The following is a 17,343-nucleotide window of genomic DNA, read 5'->3' as shown; positions in this document are numbered from 1 at the left end:
GAAGTTAGCGCGGTATTCGCTCGCCTTTCTTCTTTAATGGGAATTATCCGTCTATATACCAGCGCGAGGTGGGGGGGGGGGGGGCAAAGGTGCCGTTTTGATTTATCTTCGTAATTTATCTCGCCAGACCGAATGCAAAAGATATCAGGTTGGAATACTATGGCGGTAAAGAAAGGAGGGGAGGAAAAAGAGGGAGAATAATCACTCGGCGAAGACGTTCTTGCCAAATTTAAATTATCCCGCTAGATTACACCTCTTTTGTAGACGAATTAGATTTGTGGCACATATGATAGCCAGCCATTGTGTGTGATTTGTGAACATTTATAAAAAATTAAAATTTGGCCAAAAAAAATAATCCATGCATGAGCCGAACCTCTTTAAGCGTTGTATAATCTTTTCTCCTCTTCTGAACACAAATCGATATTCAATTCTGATTTGAAAAATTATTTGACATGGAAAGAACTGACTTATGGAGTTTTCCTTCATAATTGTGCTAATTTTCTGTAAATGTTATATCGCAACATGAATAACAATAGGTATACTTTATGTTAGCACTTAAGTTATAATAACGATCTCAATAGCATCACTGATTGAAATTGGAATCTAATGAATCAATCTAATTAAAATACGTTGTTAAATCCTATTACATATATGTATACATAGATACATGCAGGCGGGATCCAAGATCAGTCAGCAACGTACGTTGTTGTCAATGATGCTAAAATAATTTTACAGATCATGACGTCGATTCAATTAATATTATTCATCATTTTGAGCATTATTTTTTGAATCGGCGCCGTCGTTATAAATAAGGGTAAATTAAAAATAATAAATATACATTACAACATAAGTATTTGCATCCGTATTTTGCTGTAACTGATATACTATATCGAGAGTTATAAGAATGCTTTGTTGTGATTTATAAAACGTTGTATTATTAAATCTGAGTGTTTTCATTTTATTATACGTTATATTTTTGTAAGCGTTTGCGTCCTCGAGGTGTTTCCGCAGCCTTCAATTCAATATTCTTGCATTCATGATCGGGCAGAAGTACCATTAGAGTTACACATCGATAAATAAATAAAACTTTCGCAGTAAAGATATTAATGTTATAAAATTTGAGTAAATAATAAAAACTTGCTTTTTTGAAAAAAAAACTACCGTTATGTTTCTTGATAATATATTATTAACTTAAATTTGTTTAAAAATTGACAGGTTTCGCTTTACATAAATGCCGCATAGCAGATGCTTGTAGCATATATGTATATTATATTTATTGTAGTAAACTCTTACATTATCTTATATACCTTATTTAGGCTTTCTTGCGCTCCGTTTTCTTTTTATCATTCCTCTTTCTTTAATAAAAATAGCGGAATATAATGCATTTATATATTTCTGACAAAATTAATTTTTTAAAAACTGCTCAATTACCTTTTTTAATCAAATGTATCCAACAAAACACAATTTTTCCAAGATTTTCTGACAAAAATATATAGAACAATATCGAAAAAATGTCATGGAAATTATTTTAATACATAAAATGCAAAATATAAGCAACATCATGTTACTAAAATGATGTAATCACATCGCGGAAATTGTTTGGGAAAATGAATCTCCGATAAAAGAGGCGGCCCATTCAATCGAGATTAATGCGAAGAGTTAATTGCAAACCTAATTAACTCTAATCTTCAAAATATCATGTCCTCGATATTCTACGGAATAATAATGACGGATATTGAATGGGAACAGTTAATAATGCGAGTACAGAGAGGAGGATAGTTCGATATGGGAGATTCGAGATTGCGAATTGCGCCAGTTTGTAAAACGTCATACGATACGCTCGAATTTTATTGCAGGCAATCGATTGTTTCGATATATAATGAAGCTAACGGGGGCTCTCGCGTCGTGTACTCGCGGCGAAATCACAGTACGTGTGTATGTTGTGTGTAATCATATATTTATATTTAATAATTTATATTTACAAGATTTAGTAATGTGTAATCATGTCGACGATAACACTAACATAATCACAGCCAGTTCGTCTCATGTAACATTGATAAACAAGTAGGTATACGAGTATACGATTAACTGTCCGGGAGAACACATTACTTTGTCTCGCATATGGCATTATGCTCTATATATCGTTACATGCTTGCGCGTTACGCACGATTATTAAGGGGGAATATACACCTAGAAACGAAAAAAAAGGTAATTTTCGGGAATTTTTTTCAGGGGAACTATTGGAATTATCGGGTCGGGCGATCTTGAAAATCGCTACGTTGAGTTCAAGCGCCCGCCATTTTGTAAAAAATCGATATTTTTAAAATCGGCTATGATACGCCAAAGATAATAGTATCAATATTCATTTCATGTTTGATTTTTTTGTTTTAGATAATTTTTGACGAAGCGCCGCTGGGTACCGTTTTGGATCATTTTTTTTACGGCACTCCGTAGACGACTCCAGTACTCCGTGAATTTGCAACATTTTTTAATAAAAAAAATTTTAAACATTCTTGAAAGTGTATATTTTTAACTACAAAAAACCCCGACCCGATAATTCCAGTAGTTCCCCTGAAAAAAATTCCCGAAAATTACCTTTTTTTTTCGTTTCTAGGTGTATATTCCCCCTTAATTTATTTCGGCACTAATATTTCTCTGCCCGCGCGTCACCGCGAAATGGAATTTTCTTAACGGCTTCTCAGATTCAAACTTTAAAAGTGACTAGAGATATATTCAAATTAAGTATAGAAGCTATCGGTTAAATCGCTTAGACACCAATTTTGTGAAGCGAACCACGATCGTCATTTCAAGCTCCTTACCTTCGTCGAATTGTTTATCAGAGAATTCTGACGAGCATAAGTTTAACCGAGCTGTTAATTCAAGTTGTAATAACGATAATTTATGTTACCGTTCGACGCGTCGCGTCGCGTCGATCGTTAGCTATGATAAATTGAAGCGGAGAGAAACAACAAGCCGGATCGAAAATTGATGTATACGCACACGAACTCTCTTAACAAATACCGCATATCGTGAGTAAAGACGCTACGCTACGCTATAAATATTTCTCGCAAGTCTTACAGCTTCGTAAATAGAAATGCGATTATCTTTGCGCTATATGATTACGCTATAAAAGATCTCTTGCACACTTATCGGAAAACATGGCAGGACTCTGTCTTAACGTGAAGAGGAATTCAATTTGGATTCCGTAATTATTTCGTTACCTTCTCGCTCTACATGATAACGTCGAAAGATGACTCGGGATTAGGATGTTATTTCTACAACACCAAATTAGTTTGTACGGAGAATTTATATGCTTTCGCAGCTCGAGATCAGTCGCACATTGTTAAACTTTGCTTTATTAACGATCGATACATTTATCTTGCCATTATTAAAATTTTCGTTATATCGTAACACATTTACGGTAGTAATATGATCGCTTTTATTTTATACATCATCTTACACATCTCGTACACGCTAGATTGTTAATATGAATAATTGAAAGAATGAAGGTATCATCCCATTATCTTCAACATTGCGACGTGCTAGCTTTAACGTACTCGAAATCGCGGCTTTTACCACGCGAACCATAACAATATCTTCCTGCGCGTTTATTTAAATAAATTACTTTTCACATTCTACAATAATCGTTTGCCACTGCTGGACAGATTTACATCGCACCGTCAACGCATTGTCGCTTCAACCTCACACATTGTTTTTTTTTTACGGGAAAAATTTTTCTTACCTTTATTGTACTACACACATTTCACACTTTCGTAATTCATCTTGTTCGCCGAGATCGATATAACGAGAAATCAGATTTGTTAAATGGTACATGTACAATCCGATTCTATCGGCAGGGTGGTAGTCGGCAGTTTTAAACATCTTATCTCCGTAGAAAAAGTCACAACGTTCACCAATGTTCGTAATATCAAATTTATCAAAGTATCGGGCGCGTAGAGTCACCTTCGAGTACTTGCACGATTCTACCGCATATTTCGTCTAACGAGTCCTCGAGATTCTAGAAATTCTAATGGCAGCGAGTAGCACGAACCAAGATTCGACGAACATTCGCGATCCTCGGTGTTTTCCTCCTACCGACTCACCGAGCGCAATGCTCGCTCAAGTTCCTTCACAAACGCCTCACAATCAGTGTACCGATCACACGATCTTCCCCTCTGGAATGAAACGTGAACGTTTTCACGGGGATTACCTCTAGAGTCACGATCGCGCGTCGTTTCAGCGTGATTTTTTTCGTGTCTAATGGATGATGGAGATTGGATTGCACGAGATTCACGTGAGATCTGAGAGGTAAGGAGTGGAAAGGTCCACCGGCAGTTACGCGATCGATCGCGCGGATCCCGCGCGGAGCCCGCACGGGCCTACTCGAACACGCTCTCGGCGGCCTCCCGGATCTTCACGATCAGGAAGGACCGCCTGCAGAGCTTGACGAGCATCTCGATCCTCTGTCAGGACGGCTTCCTGAGCTGCGGCAGGGCGATCAGGTAGACGTTGCCGAGGATGGCGCCGACGATCAGCAGCATCACGCTCACGGCCGACAGCAGCCGCACGTACCGCACGAACCTGCGGCCCCGGGCGTCCTTCTTGCTCTGATTCGGGAACACGGCCAGGCCCAGAAGCGGGCCCGCCAGCGCGCCCGCGACGTGCGCCGCCCAGCCGACCCGACCGCATCCCAGCAACGCCGGGATGGGCAGCGACGCGACGTCCGCGCCGGCCAGCAGCAACACGGCCCCGAGACGCCAGCCGGCGTAGCGCAGCTCGCCGTGACACTGCAACGAACGAGAAAGAAAACGGTGGTGCGCGATCGACTTTTCCGCCACGGAGAGTCAGGACGTGCAAACGCGTTAAATCACGGAGAAATCAAATCTGTACATTTAACTGAATCAATAAAAAAAAATAGAACTTGTATATCATAATATATAAGAAATTAATATGATTGAAGAAATATATTCAATCATATAAAGATAGGGGTAAACAGTACAGTTGTTGGCCACTCTAAAATGATTGGCCTCATCTTAACCTTAGAGCACCACACTGTGTTTAGCATCTCTAATATTGCCGTTTAGTATAGCCATGCATATACGTCTACTAAACGGCAGATGAGGCTGCAAAGCATGGGAAATCGTAGAGAGAGAACAAAAGTTTTTTTACCTTATTACTTTAATTCCCTAACTTTCACTTTATTGTAAAAAAGCAGGCAGTTTTAAAACAAACAAAATGGGTGTGCTACACCCATGTGTGGTGTTCTAGGGTCAAAAAATTAAAGATTATATAAAGAAATACTATTAAAATGTTTAAAAGTGTTTCGTTTAAAAGTGTATTAATTATTTTTGTATTTATAATTAAAAACATTTTAATAGTATTTTTTATGATCTTTAATTTTTTAAGATGTGGTCAATCATTGTAGAGTGTCCAACAACTGTACTGTTTACCCCTAATACGATATTGATAATTGTGTCTGATTCTCGAGGATTATTTATTATCGTCACTTGCCGCGAGGAAAGTCCGTTACTCAAGCTAAATAAGATTCTTTCGCGAGAGTATCTCGAGCGGAAACATTCCTGCGCGACTCTCAACAGCGCGTTTTAGTGCAGCATCTTTTGTAATCTTCCTTATTTTTTTCCTTCATTTTTTTTTGCTGTTGCGACACGCAACGCTGCGCGGGACTTTCTCAAGGAGCAAGGGGTCGGTTTACGTCGTCTGAACTCCGCTCTTAGAGATTGAGAAACTTTTTTCTCTCGCTTACCAGGTAGAGGTGAGCGAGATGACTCGTAAGCAGCGCGTAAACACCTGCCGAAGCGCCGACCAGGTAAAGACTAGGTTGCAGAAGTGACGCTCCCAGAGCGCCGCAGACTCCGCCGCCCAGGTAGATTGTCGCCACTCCTATTCGTCCTTGCTCCACCTGCAACAATGAGCTTTCCATGTTCCCGTCTGCAATTCCGCACATGCAGAATTACGATCTTTGCAACGTATTTCTCATAAATAAAACTTGTTACGTCGGATCTAATGAACAAATCCTGATGATCCTGCAGAATAATAAGGATTCTAGCTGAAAATTTTATTTAACCGCGGCGATCTTTTTATTTATGTATTGTATAAAAAGATAAAAAATAATAAATATAGTTGCAAATCGATGTCGTACAGTATTCCTGAAAACATTTCGTTTCAAAGGAAATGCTATCTCAACATTTTGTGTCGTGCTTATTCTCATTATTCTCATTTTCAATATTGCGTGGACAGAGTATTAAGTTTCCGTTACGGTGTAACAAAAAGTAAAGCAAAAAGTACTTTAATTCGACAATATGGGAATGTTATCTGATGTAATCGTGAGCAAAAAGGATCGCCGTCGAAAGGGAGGGGTCTCTTTCTCTTAAACGCGCGGTGCGCGGTGTCTTGACGCGCTGAACGACATCCCCGCAATTTAGTTGATTGGCTCACCTCGAGTGGAGTAGCCAGGACCAGCTGAATGACCACGTTGAGTGCGAGGTGAAGTGTGTTCGAGTGAAGCAACATGTAGGAGGCGAACCTCCAGCCCTGCACCCTCTGACGGGGATCGTAGACCAGCCATCTCCGTAACGTCGCCTCGTCTCCCAGGCAGTGGACGGTTATCTAGAGAAAGCACGTTTAATGTGCTTGCCTTTGCCGCGGAATATTATTCAGAGAAGAGTACGGCATATATATATATATATTCAAGAGCACGGAGATAATTACATGTCGCTGTTAGAGATAAAATTAATTACAATTGCCAATGTCTCTATTAAATATGTATGCGTATAATACTGAATTGTTGAATACATCAAATTATATTTTATGCTTTTTTATTATATGATATACATGGTATATAAAATGAAATTTTATATAATAAATTATATATATACCTATGTAATATCTATTTTATTATTTCTATTTTTATCGATATTATAATATAGTTAAATTATTATTAAATAATTCTTATTATTCCAAATTGTTTATTTGCGTTTTATTAATCGTGTTACATTCGTTTTAGCAATATACCAGATAAGAAACGTTTGAAATTTAATTATTTTGACTCAAAATGTCTTCCACAAAAAATAATTTCTTATATTCCCTAAAGAAGAGAACGGTGGCTTAGTGAATCCGGGATTTTCTATTTTATCTTAGAAGCTAAATAAAGATACACGAGCACATGAATGAAGTGCTATTTCAGATCCTGCTGGTACGCCAGCTATTTCCGTAACGACACTTAGCTTTCCCAGAAGCGATTTGTTGAGATAGAAAACGTGTTCCACGCGTTTTTATCGCCGAACCTTACATAAAAGTATGAAAAAATTCTTGTCTTTGTAGATAAGATAAAGTGACATCAAGCCTAAAATAATTAATGGACCACATGGCGCTCTTCGCTTAAATCTATGCACATAATGTACTTCTAGACAAGTATCGATAACTACTTTTTTATTTTTAATAAAAAAGATATTATATTTCAAAAAATTTATATCTCTATGTTATGTATAATAGAAGTACATTGCGAGTAAATTGACATACTCGAGTACGTTTAAATGGCAAATTTTTCTAAAATTTGAACTACAAATAAATTTTATTTAATTTTGTAACGTATATAAAATTAATTTAAAACTTTACAATTTATTAAATTCATTTATTTGTCAAGTTTACAATTTAATTCGTCTAAAAGACAGCTTGAACGCATAATTCATATATCGCGCGATACATCATAATCCATGATAAACTGTACAATAACGAATAATCCAATATCGCATAACGCCTTGCAATTGAGTACCAAATAACGATCAATCGCATTATCGATCACAATGATTTACGAAGATCCAGGAAGCCTATTAAAGCAGCCTCCATATGCACATAGTAACGATATCGGGCATTTCGTTCAATATTAATCGCACAGTCAGCAAAATATTTATGTCACGGACGTAGTCCGCGAGCAATTTATCAGCGCGTTTAATAACTTGCTCATCCGATTACGCTCGGAATTTATCGTAACCGTAATAAAGAGCGGCATGTATGGGTTCGACGCAGAGTGCGCGCGCGCGCGCGCACAGGAGTCTTTAGAAATAATGCCTTAACGATTGTTGCTTGTTTTTTTTTTGCGCACCACAGCGGAGTGCACGCGTGCAAACATTCTCGCCAGTAAATCACACGTGTCAGCAGGTGCGCCACTCTTTCGGGAGAGCTTGATACCTCTCCGGCTATCTATTCTGATGTCCCGGTTTTTACGAGCCCGTCTAGGTTTTGGTGCCCCTGTTCGTGCTTAATGCGCTTTTATGTCCTCCACCTTGGACAGTATCTCCCGGATGTTAAAATCCAGTGTTCACTTTGCAACAAATGATCGTCTCATGTCACACGTACTCCGTCGTCCCACGATTATATTTCAATTCGACGACGTGTCCGCCACAGAACTGAATGAGATTGACCTCGTCGTTTGGTATCGCGAAAATGGAATTCAGCTGTACGAGATTGTTAATTCTGAAATTTACGTGATTTATTTTTACGATATTTTACTCGCAAGCAATAAGTATGAATCTGAAAATTAACACACCGTCACTTAAATATCTATTTATATCACGTTTTATTTTTAGAAAATAATGTAGATAATATATATACATTTTTAATTTTTTTACGAGCTTTTTTCTAAAATATTACTTAGGTCAAGATGAGAGCTTCGTGATACACATTCTAAGATATAATAAACACGAATATATATATATATATATATATATATATATATATATATATATAGAATAGTCTAGTAGCGAATTGGAATTATCTGATATAACGCTTCTCTAAAATTATCAACTGTAATAAAATAAACATATATAACATATTTTACAGAGATATTTAAATAGCAATTATTAATAAAGTTTTAAAGAAATGATAACTATTCATTTTTACATTGAATTGATTGCTGTATTATTCCAGTTATCTAAAGATCTTGATTATCTCTCATTCCATCTTACAAATGACAATGAAAGAGAATTATTTGAGCAAGAGCGCGAACATCCGGACGGTTACTGTCAAGCGCGGCGCCATGTGCCAGCCCGTCGCGATCACAGTCAGTGATTTCGTCCAATACTGTGGCTCTAATTCTGAATTCTAAGCAAATGTTTGCAGCAACCCGGATAATTGGTGTATATACTGTATATGTATGTGTATGTGCGTGTTTGTATGTAAACGCGCATACAGAGCTCCGGTTGGTAGTTCGTAATTATAGAGGCGTCTGCACCCTACAACGTAGGAATTTCATTTTCCTAAGGCGTGAGAAAAGAAGAACGTAATATCGTGTAATATTCGCGTAATGCGGTGCAATATCGATATTCATGGTATGTCGAAATATATCGCGCGACGAAATTTGTCTAGCACATGGAACTTGCGATTTTACGACTCCATTGCACTCATGATACAAACAAAATCTGAGTGAAATGTGCCTTCCTCTTCGTCATAACATTCAGAATAAAAAGGAAAATTAAATCAAAACTTTACTCTTGTAGGTATTCACACATACATAAATTTTTGTTCTAAAATATATTACGTATGTAAAGAATTTTATATTTCTTGCGATTAATTATTTATCAAGTTGAAGAAATTTCAAAGATCACAAGATTTCTAAAAAAACAAAATTCAAGACTCAATTACGTAAAAAAATAATGTGCAATCTGTAACCTTCTTTATCTCTTTTTTTGCTATTTTCTTTTCAAATAGTATAATTTACGATTAAAACGATATCAACAATTCACTAAAAAATCTAAAACTGAATTTACTGCTCAACGTGATACTATCTAAAATGATTGCTATTATCTGCCAGAAGACGGTACGTAAATCACAGAAGACGTTTTACGAGTTTCAGCTATCGTCTACTCAAAGAGTATAGTAAAGTGACGGAACGCGAGAGACAGGTTCCAAGTTAAACCTCAATACCTTCCACAAGCGAGAGATTTGTATCGCCTAAAGTTAAACGTAAAGAGGACTTTGTTCCATATACATAGAATCGCATGAATCCAAGATATCACGATGAATATACCTCACTGGCGCCGTTAGCTATAAATTTGGGGACTCTGGAAACTAAAAAGACATAAATAAATAAATGCATAAATAAAACATAAAAGGAATACAATTTAAAATTTCATCACCATGGAATCTGATTATTTATTTTGAAAAGGAAACAGAAAGAAAGAAAGAACGAAATAGAGAGAGAAAAAGAGAGAATATAAACATTACTTTAATTTATTCAAAATTATCATATATTTGCGTATATATTGAGGGACGCGTCTCCCTCGTCCTCCTGCTAACGGCGGCCGTGCTTATCTTACAATAATTTGATGATTCTATATCAAATCATGCTTTACATCGTTCTTGTGCAAATTGGGTCGAAATAAAAACAGTTGAGTCGAAATACAAATTAAGTAATAATGACAGATTACATGATCAATCAAAAAAACTCAATGGAGTTTTTATTCTTAACAAAAGTGTCGAGATAGCAAAGATATTAACAATTAATATGAAATTGTAAAATAAAATACTATTAAAAATAAAAAATTTGTTTCGAATTAAACTTCAAGTAGGAAAGTTGAATTAAATCATATATCTGAGTTAATTATTTCAAGAGTGAACTATATTTTAATAACACTTTTATTCCAAGTTTAATTAATTGAATCTATCAGAGAACCTATTATTAAAATTTGATTTATTATGTGACATTCTATACATGCAACAATTATGCTTCATTGCATGCATTCTTGGGAAATATCAAAGCAGAAACGCAAATCATTCAGAAATAGAAAACCCTGGAGACAATTAATTTCTACAGGATATGAGCATGTCAAGGGTTACTATATTTCTATAATTTTCATTACACAAAAGAGTTGATTTATATTTAAATGCATTTATTTTGTCACTCTTTGATTTCGTTGTGGACTACGGATTATATGTATGTATAGTCGTACTTCGTGTGCTACAACTGTAATATAATATTTCTAGTAATATTGATCTAATTTTTCGTTTGTTTTATGTATTTCGAGTATATTTATATTAATATTTCAAGAATAAAGTGCAATATGTTTCATGACCCGTTTTTCTTTCCAAAGAATAATTTCCTCAAGCTTTTTTATTTTGATCGGATAAGTCCAAAATTCAACATTATACGGGCACCGTTCATACCGCTTATCGTGTTAATCGCGACCCGGAACATCTATTTCCGGTGATCTGGAGAACGTTTTAAAGGTGGAATTCGCTCTCTTCCTCATTCCTCCTCTCATTTGGAGGTCGTTGCACGTTAACACCCTCGATTTTCGTTCTACTTCATGCCATCCTCTTTTAACAATGCATGGTGGCATTGCCATGTTAAAGGCAGAAACGGAGTTTCTCCGCGAATTAGAAATGCATTTAACTTCGTAGTTTTAAGTTTATGCATTTGAAGCACAAATTAACGCTCTACCACATCATTATAGAATCAGAAGCTGTATAATACTCCCAACAGCTATCGTTCTACCGTGTAACTCCGTATTATTAATCAATAATCATACAATCATATAATTATATTATTTAATGCTAAATTTTTCTGGCAACAAAGTAGAATAAGAATTACTCTAAATTAAGAATAAAAAATTGTCGACTAAGTCGACTTCTTTGAAAAAGCATGTAAACATTTTAGATACACATCAGAAATAGTATTTAAGTATTTTTCTTTCCATCATCGGAATGCGCATATACACACATAAAATTTTCTCTATTCGTAAACATCATTTTATTTTATAAGTTATATCTATTTTAAGATCCCGCCACACATCAGATCTTGCTATAAGATCAGAAACGAAATGGCCGTATCATATTCCGCTTCTTGCCCTTATACGCATTCTGCTGTGTTTCTCCGTTCGGATGTAAAGTTCCTTAAATTTCGAGGAACGATTTGCGGGAGCGATACGCGCCGGAGCGATAAATATAACGGCTCGTTTCTTTTTATCGTCCAAAACGCCGCCGATGTTCTCCGCTTCCGCACCCTTAGTACACGAAGCGTACCGCGCGGCGCGCATTCTCAGGCGTGTGTTTATACGCGTTGTCCCATATATTACAAATTATCTCCCACTTGCAACAACGAGTTTTCACCAGACAATACTGCCGCGATAAAGTTGAAATTCACGGACTGCGGCCGTGAATTATTGGCGCCTTTAATTCCGCGGCTTTAGGTTTATACACTTTAGCGAGCATTTCTCCGTTCGCAGGTAATTTTTCCGACCGTAAAATGCCCAGGTTCGGACATTATTATATGCCATGGAAATATCAACTTTTTTCGAGTAGCACAACGCTACTTTTTGAGCGTTTCATTAAGCTCGAGAGCGCGTTAATATTCTATCTCTTTCTCTCTAGATCGCTCACTGAGCCACTTTAAAAATCGCCTTTTCACGGTACGCTTTTCATTTTACAATCATTTAGTTAACATTTAATATTTTTAACATTTTTTTTGCCACGCACGTGTATGCAAAATTTCTTCGCTAATGTAACTAATTTTTTCCACCGTACACACTTTAATCTAATAGTCATAATTTTATTTTATATTACAAAGCTACACTAAATTCTCTTTTAAGCACGGTAAATCACAAAAATATTATTTTATAATTCTTGATCCTTAATTCTTGATCCAAGGAAACCAAGTTTTGATTTTCCTTAACATTTTCATTATTTATATGAACTATCGTTTTTATCAACATTTTATTATTTTCATTATTTTATAGTTTATAGTGTGTGCAATTTAATTTATACTTAGAGAGTGTATAGTTTAAGTATTCTCCTCTTCCCCTTTTACATAAACTTTTGTCGGAGTAAGATCAAAAATAGAATTTAATAATACGACATAATTAGAAAACTTGCGTTCAAGACGCGCAATTGCAGATGCATTTCTTACTCTAATCTATACAAGATCTATATGTTCAACCTCTTTTTTTCAACTTAAACATCCAATCTCATATATCTTAAAATATATGTGCAGAAAAATTATTTTTTTTTATAAAAAAAGATTTAATCTTTTCATTCATTTTCACGCACGCTTTTCCTCAATAGTATACGAATACTTTTGTGATTCACCGTATGTCTATTTTTTTCTTTCTTACACTTTGTACCATCTTTTATCTTTTTACTGTGAATAAATATATTAAATATCTCTTTTAATATATTTAATGACGGTTATAATACCAAATATAGATCTAACTTTCTCTAGATATTTCATCGGGAAGTTATAAATGAGAATCAATTTTGTACACTAATTGACAATGTCTAAATTATTGATAACTATCATCACATTCTAAAAAAATAATTTTTTTGCATGATATATTTATTTATTTCGAGTTGCTATTATATTGTTATATAAATTGCTCATAACGCAATTCAATCTATATGTATCATAGATCGTGTACTAATATTAATTAAATTTTTCGCCGACTTTAGCTTTATAAGATAAAATTCAAGCTTGACGATTTTTTCAAAGCAGTACGTTGATTTAGAAACTGCTATTTTAAACCTTCTTTTTAAAATAACATCTACGTAATTACGCGTTTAGCGATCCTAATTAATTATTATTAACCTGAAGGATACTATTTTTAAAATTATAATTTTTATGAAAGAATTAAATAAGTTTTCGTTATAATAATAAAAATAATTGCAACACATGTAACTGCTTTGACAATAATAATGGAAATTAAGGATGACATGTGTACCTATATATATAAAATTCGTACTAAAAAGTATAATAAATTCTAAACTGTAAACTTTTCATAAGATTGCGTAAATATGACGAATGTATTTATACTTAATTTTCATATACTTAATTGCCTCATATCTCTTCATGCTTTTTACCGTCTTTTGCACAATGAACTTGGACTGTTAAACATCTGCGGCGAGCATTTACTTTGATCTCGCTCTGCGGCGACTCGTACAACGAGTTAAAAGAAAGCGCGGCTAAGTGATTAACTTTCGTCGTGCTCCGTGGTAAACGAGTAAGAAATTGCGGCGTAACTTCGCGGTTTTAAATTCGCGAATTTTTATTACGCGTACCCCTCGCTGCTTATTCACTTTCCGACTAAAGCGCGAGACGAAGTTCTCGAGATTATTATCGAGCGAAAAAGAGCCATAAAGAGCTTCCACTTTTTTTTTTTGAAGTTTTCGTCATTAGGTATCTCGGAATATCGTTCGAGTATTCTCCGGCGAGTTCGCGCGTATAATTGGAAAGGAATCCCACCGCGCTTTTCGCTCGCCCTTGCTCTCGAGAACTGAACACGACACGCTGGTTCTGTTAATGAGAAATCTTGGAGCTTACGCATAGCGTTTTACAGCCGTTCCTTTCTACTTCGCTTACATTCGCTGGAATACCTGCAGTATGTTCCGCGTTTTACGACGAGAGAATTTTATCCAGATGGAGCAGCATTTAGTTGAGTAATAAAAAACGAATATAAAAAACATGACGGAAAATAATAAAGAGCGCGAAGAAGAGATATAGGAGAGACCGGGGCGAAGTCGGCCCTTTTTTTTCGGTGCCGATTTTTAACAACAAAATAAATCATTTTAGTGAAATATAGTATACCATTGTGTAAAGAGTGAACCCTTGACAAAATTTATGTAGGCATTTTTGGTCTACGTCGCTTTGTTCATCCGGTATAGAGTAAAAACGACAAAGGTGCAAAAATCGAAAAGTCAAAATTCCCGGGGCGGAGTCGTGTCTTCATTCTCGGACTATATTTTAAATAAAGATACATAATTTTGATCATAAAAAATAATAAATTACACTTTATTCATTATTTTTTAGTAGAAAAATGGAAAGCGGAAAATAATTTCAAGAAAATTAATTTTCTTTTTCGCTAACAGTTAAAGCATGTAAAGACCAGAGTCTGACGAGCGCACGCACTCGTTGTGTGCCTTACGCCTGCACGAAATGCACTGTTTTTCATCGGCTCTGTTTTCTATTATCTCCGAGCATACGCAGCACATATTATTTAGCTTTCTTGACTTCGTTTTGGCTTGGAAACGATTTTGCCCCGAACACAAGTTTTAGGTTTGGTCGCTTATAAAATAATAGAAATCAATGAAAATAAAAAAACTGCACTGGATTCGTGTTCAGCATGCATTAGGGGAGACCGGGGCTAAACCGTCTGTTTTTTTTCGGTGCCGATTTTTAACAAGAAAATAAATAATTGTAGTTAAATGTGGTATACCACTGTAAAGAGTGAACCTTTAGCTACAAAATTTATATAGGAAATTTTTGTCTACGTCGCTTTGTTTAACCGGTATAGAGCAAAAACGACAACGGTGGAAAAATTGAAATCTCAAAAATGCCGGGGTTAAACCGTCTACCCCCCGGGATAAATCAGTTTCAGGTTTGATCGCCCATGAAATATTAGACATCTACACTGGATTCGTGTTCAGCATGCATCACTCTTTATAATCAGCATGCATTTATAATCACGTACCTCGAGATTTGGAGAGCAAATATTATTGCAGATATTACAAAATTTCCACGCGCAGAAAATTTCACTTTTCACCACGAAAACACGTTTGCCCTCGTAAAAATCATAACACGGCAGGTAACCTGCCGAAACTCCGTTGGTCACATAGGTACCATAAGCAGCGTTTACAATGTTAATAGCGAGTTCGCACAATATACAGGTTCCGAGATATTTGATTAGACGGATTTACCCCGTAGACGTTTTAGCCCCGGTCTCCCCTACTCTTTAGAGCCACTTACTTTGAGCTTCGGAGAGATAATAATACTTAAGATATTACAAACTTTCGACGCGGAAGAAATTTTACTTTCGATCTGCGAAAACACGTTTGCTTCGATAAGAATCACAACATGGCACGTAACCTCACTAAACTCCGTTGGTCACGTGGGCACTATAAGCCGCGCTTACAGTATTAATGGCGAGTTCACACAACATACAGATTTCGAGATAATTGATGCAAAACCGACTCCGCCCCGGGGCCGACTTCGCCTCGGTCTCGCCTAACAATTTTTATAAATTATTACAATTTTTATGAATTATTACTGCTATTAAGTGATGATTTTAAAAAAATATCATAATAAAATCATAGCTAAATATTTTGATTTAGTTACTGCATTTTGTGCAAATATATCTCCTAGTATTTATCTTTAAATGATATATAATATTAAAAATAATCGCAAGACTAAATCACAAACAGATGTCTTATTAATAATAGTATGCCAAAGAAAAAATTACACTTGTTATCATTTTTAATTATTTCTTTCGTAGCTTTTAGAAAGATAATTGCTCTTTTATTTAAGATATTATTACAATTATAACAGTGTTCCAAGTAAGTAATTGTCACGGTATTTCGTAATCAGCATTTATAACTCACCTCGATGATACTGATGCAGATCATGAGGTAGGGCGGTCGTATCCGGAAGCTCGGCTTCCTGGATGGCAGTAGATATCTGGGCGTTGGTCTGGGCGTGACTTCATCGTCACGTTTTTTTTTATAGGAGGATGTGACGATAATTGGCGATTCCGGGGAATAGGGCGAACCGGGTCCAGGCGAGTACGTCGCATCCGTAGAATCCGACGAGATCGTCGACAAAGTCGGCGAGTTTTCCAGTAACGCTGCCTCGGCGTCCATTTCGGTATCTTAAACAAATAGAAAGAAAATTACGATTATTATAAACACTTTTTAAGTGCAATATCCAATGCATTATAAAGATTAAACGCAAAGTACAATAAGAAAATTTAAATCTTAAATACTTGTTTAACGATTCGTTTAAAAGCTTCCTAATAAGAAAACTATTTTTAACGTAGTAACAATTACTCAGAACTATAGAATTTATAAAACGTTCTTTAAAAAGAAAGTGTGATTACATGTCGCAATATACAGAATCTGATTTAATATCGCTTTAATTTAATAACTTTTAAAGTTACATTTTGCGTGTTAGAGAATATCCGTAATAGAATAAAGGATCGAAGTACATTACACGTGTTATTTATCTGAAGACGAGAGAAAGAAAAAAGACGGGAGAAAGCGGAAGTATCTATAGAAGTCGAGAAAATAAAAGTTCAATCGAACAACTTTACGAGAGAAGCTCCGTTTTTATAAAAAATTTTTTTCATCTAACGACAATCACTGAGCTGTGACGAGTAGTCCGACGATCCCAATTACGATTCTAGCTTCAGCAGCTCTCGCCACTGCAATGAAGTCGCCTTTCGGCAGTTTAGTTCGCAGATATCGTCGGCTTTCGTCGGCCTCTACCATGCGGAAGCCTGCCTCTATAATTCAGCCGCAAATCCTATAATGGTGCGAAAGACGTGTTTCGTGAAGCAATTTACA

At 35.9% G+C, this 17,343-nt stretch overlaps 1 protein-coding gene across 1 annotated transcript; it reads right to left on the bottom strand.

Annotated features, from left to right (window-relative positions):
* Nucleotides 1-1,940: 1,940 nt before the first annotated feature.
* Nucleotides 1,941-16,645, bottom strand: Rho-6 (rhomboid 6). Its single transcript, XM_071721082.1, has 4 exons — nucleotides 16,384-16,645; nucleotides 6,457-6,627; nucleotides 5,765-5,920; nucleotides 1,941-4,787 (listed from the first exon to the last, which is right to left on the bottom strand). Exons 1-4 carry the CDS (start codon nucleotides 16,639-16,641, stop codon nucleotides 4,467-4,469), a joined length of 906 nt encoding a protein of 301 aa, XP_071577183.1. The 5' UTR covers nucleotides 16,642-16,645; the 3' UTR covers nucleotides 1,941-4,466.
* Nucleotides 16,646-17,343: the final 698 nt, after the last annotated feature.

Source organism: Temnothorax nylanderi, unplaced genomic scaffold, assembly GCF_030848795.1.
Source record: "Temnothorax nylanderi isolate EJ_2023f unplaced genomic scaffold, tnyl_v1.0 TNYL_tig0390_pilon, whole genome shotgun sequence".
Lineage (NCBI taxonomy): Eukaryota > Metazoa > Arthropoda > Insecta > Hymenoptera > Formicidae > Temnothorax > Temnothorax nylanderi.
Note: the sequence above shows the minus strand (reverse complement) of the source record. Positions and strands in the feature narration are given on the sequence as shown.

Coding starts and splice junctions, on each gene's coding strand:
- Rho-6 (XM_071721082.1), bottom strand. CDS start 16,641: ATGGACGCCGAGGCAGCGTTACTGGAAAACTCGCCGACTTTGTCGACG. Junction 6,628..16,383: donor TCTGCATCAGTATCATCGAG/GTGAGTTATAAA, acceptor TGCTTTCTCTAG/ATAACCGTCCACTGCCTGGG. Junction 4,788..5,764: donor ATCTCGCTCACCTCTACCTG/GTAAGCGAGAGA, acceptor CGTTCGTTGCAG/TGTCACGGCGAGCTGCGCTA.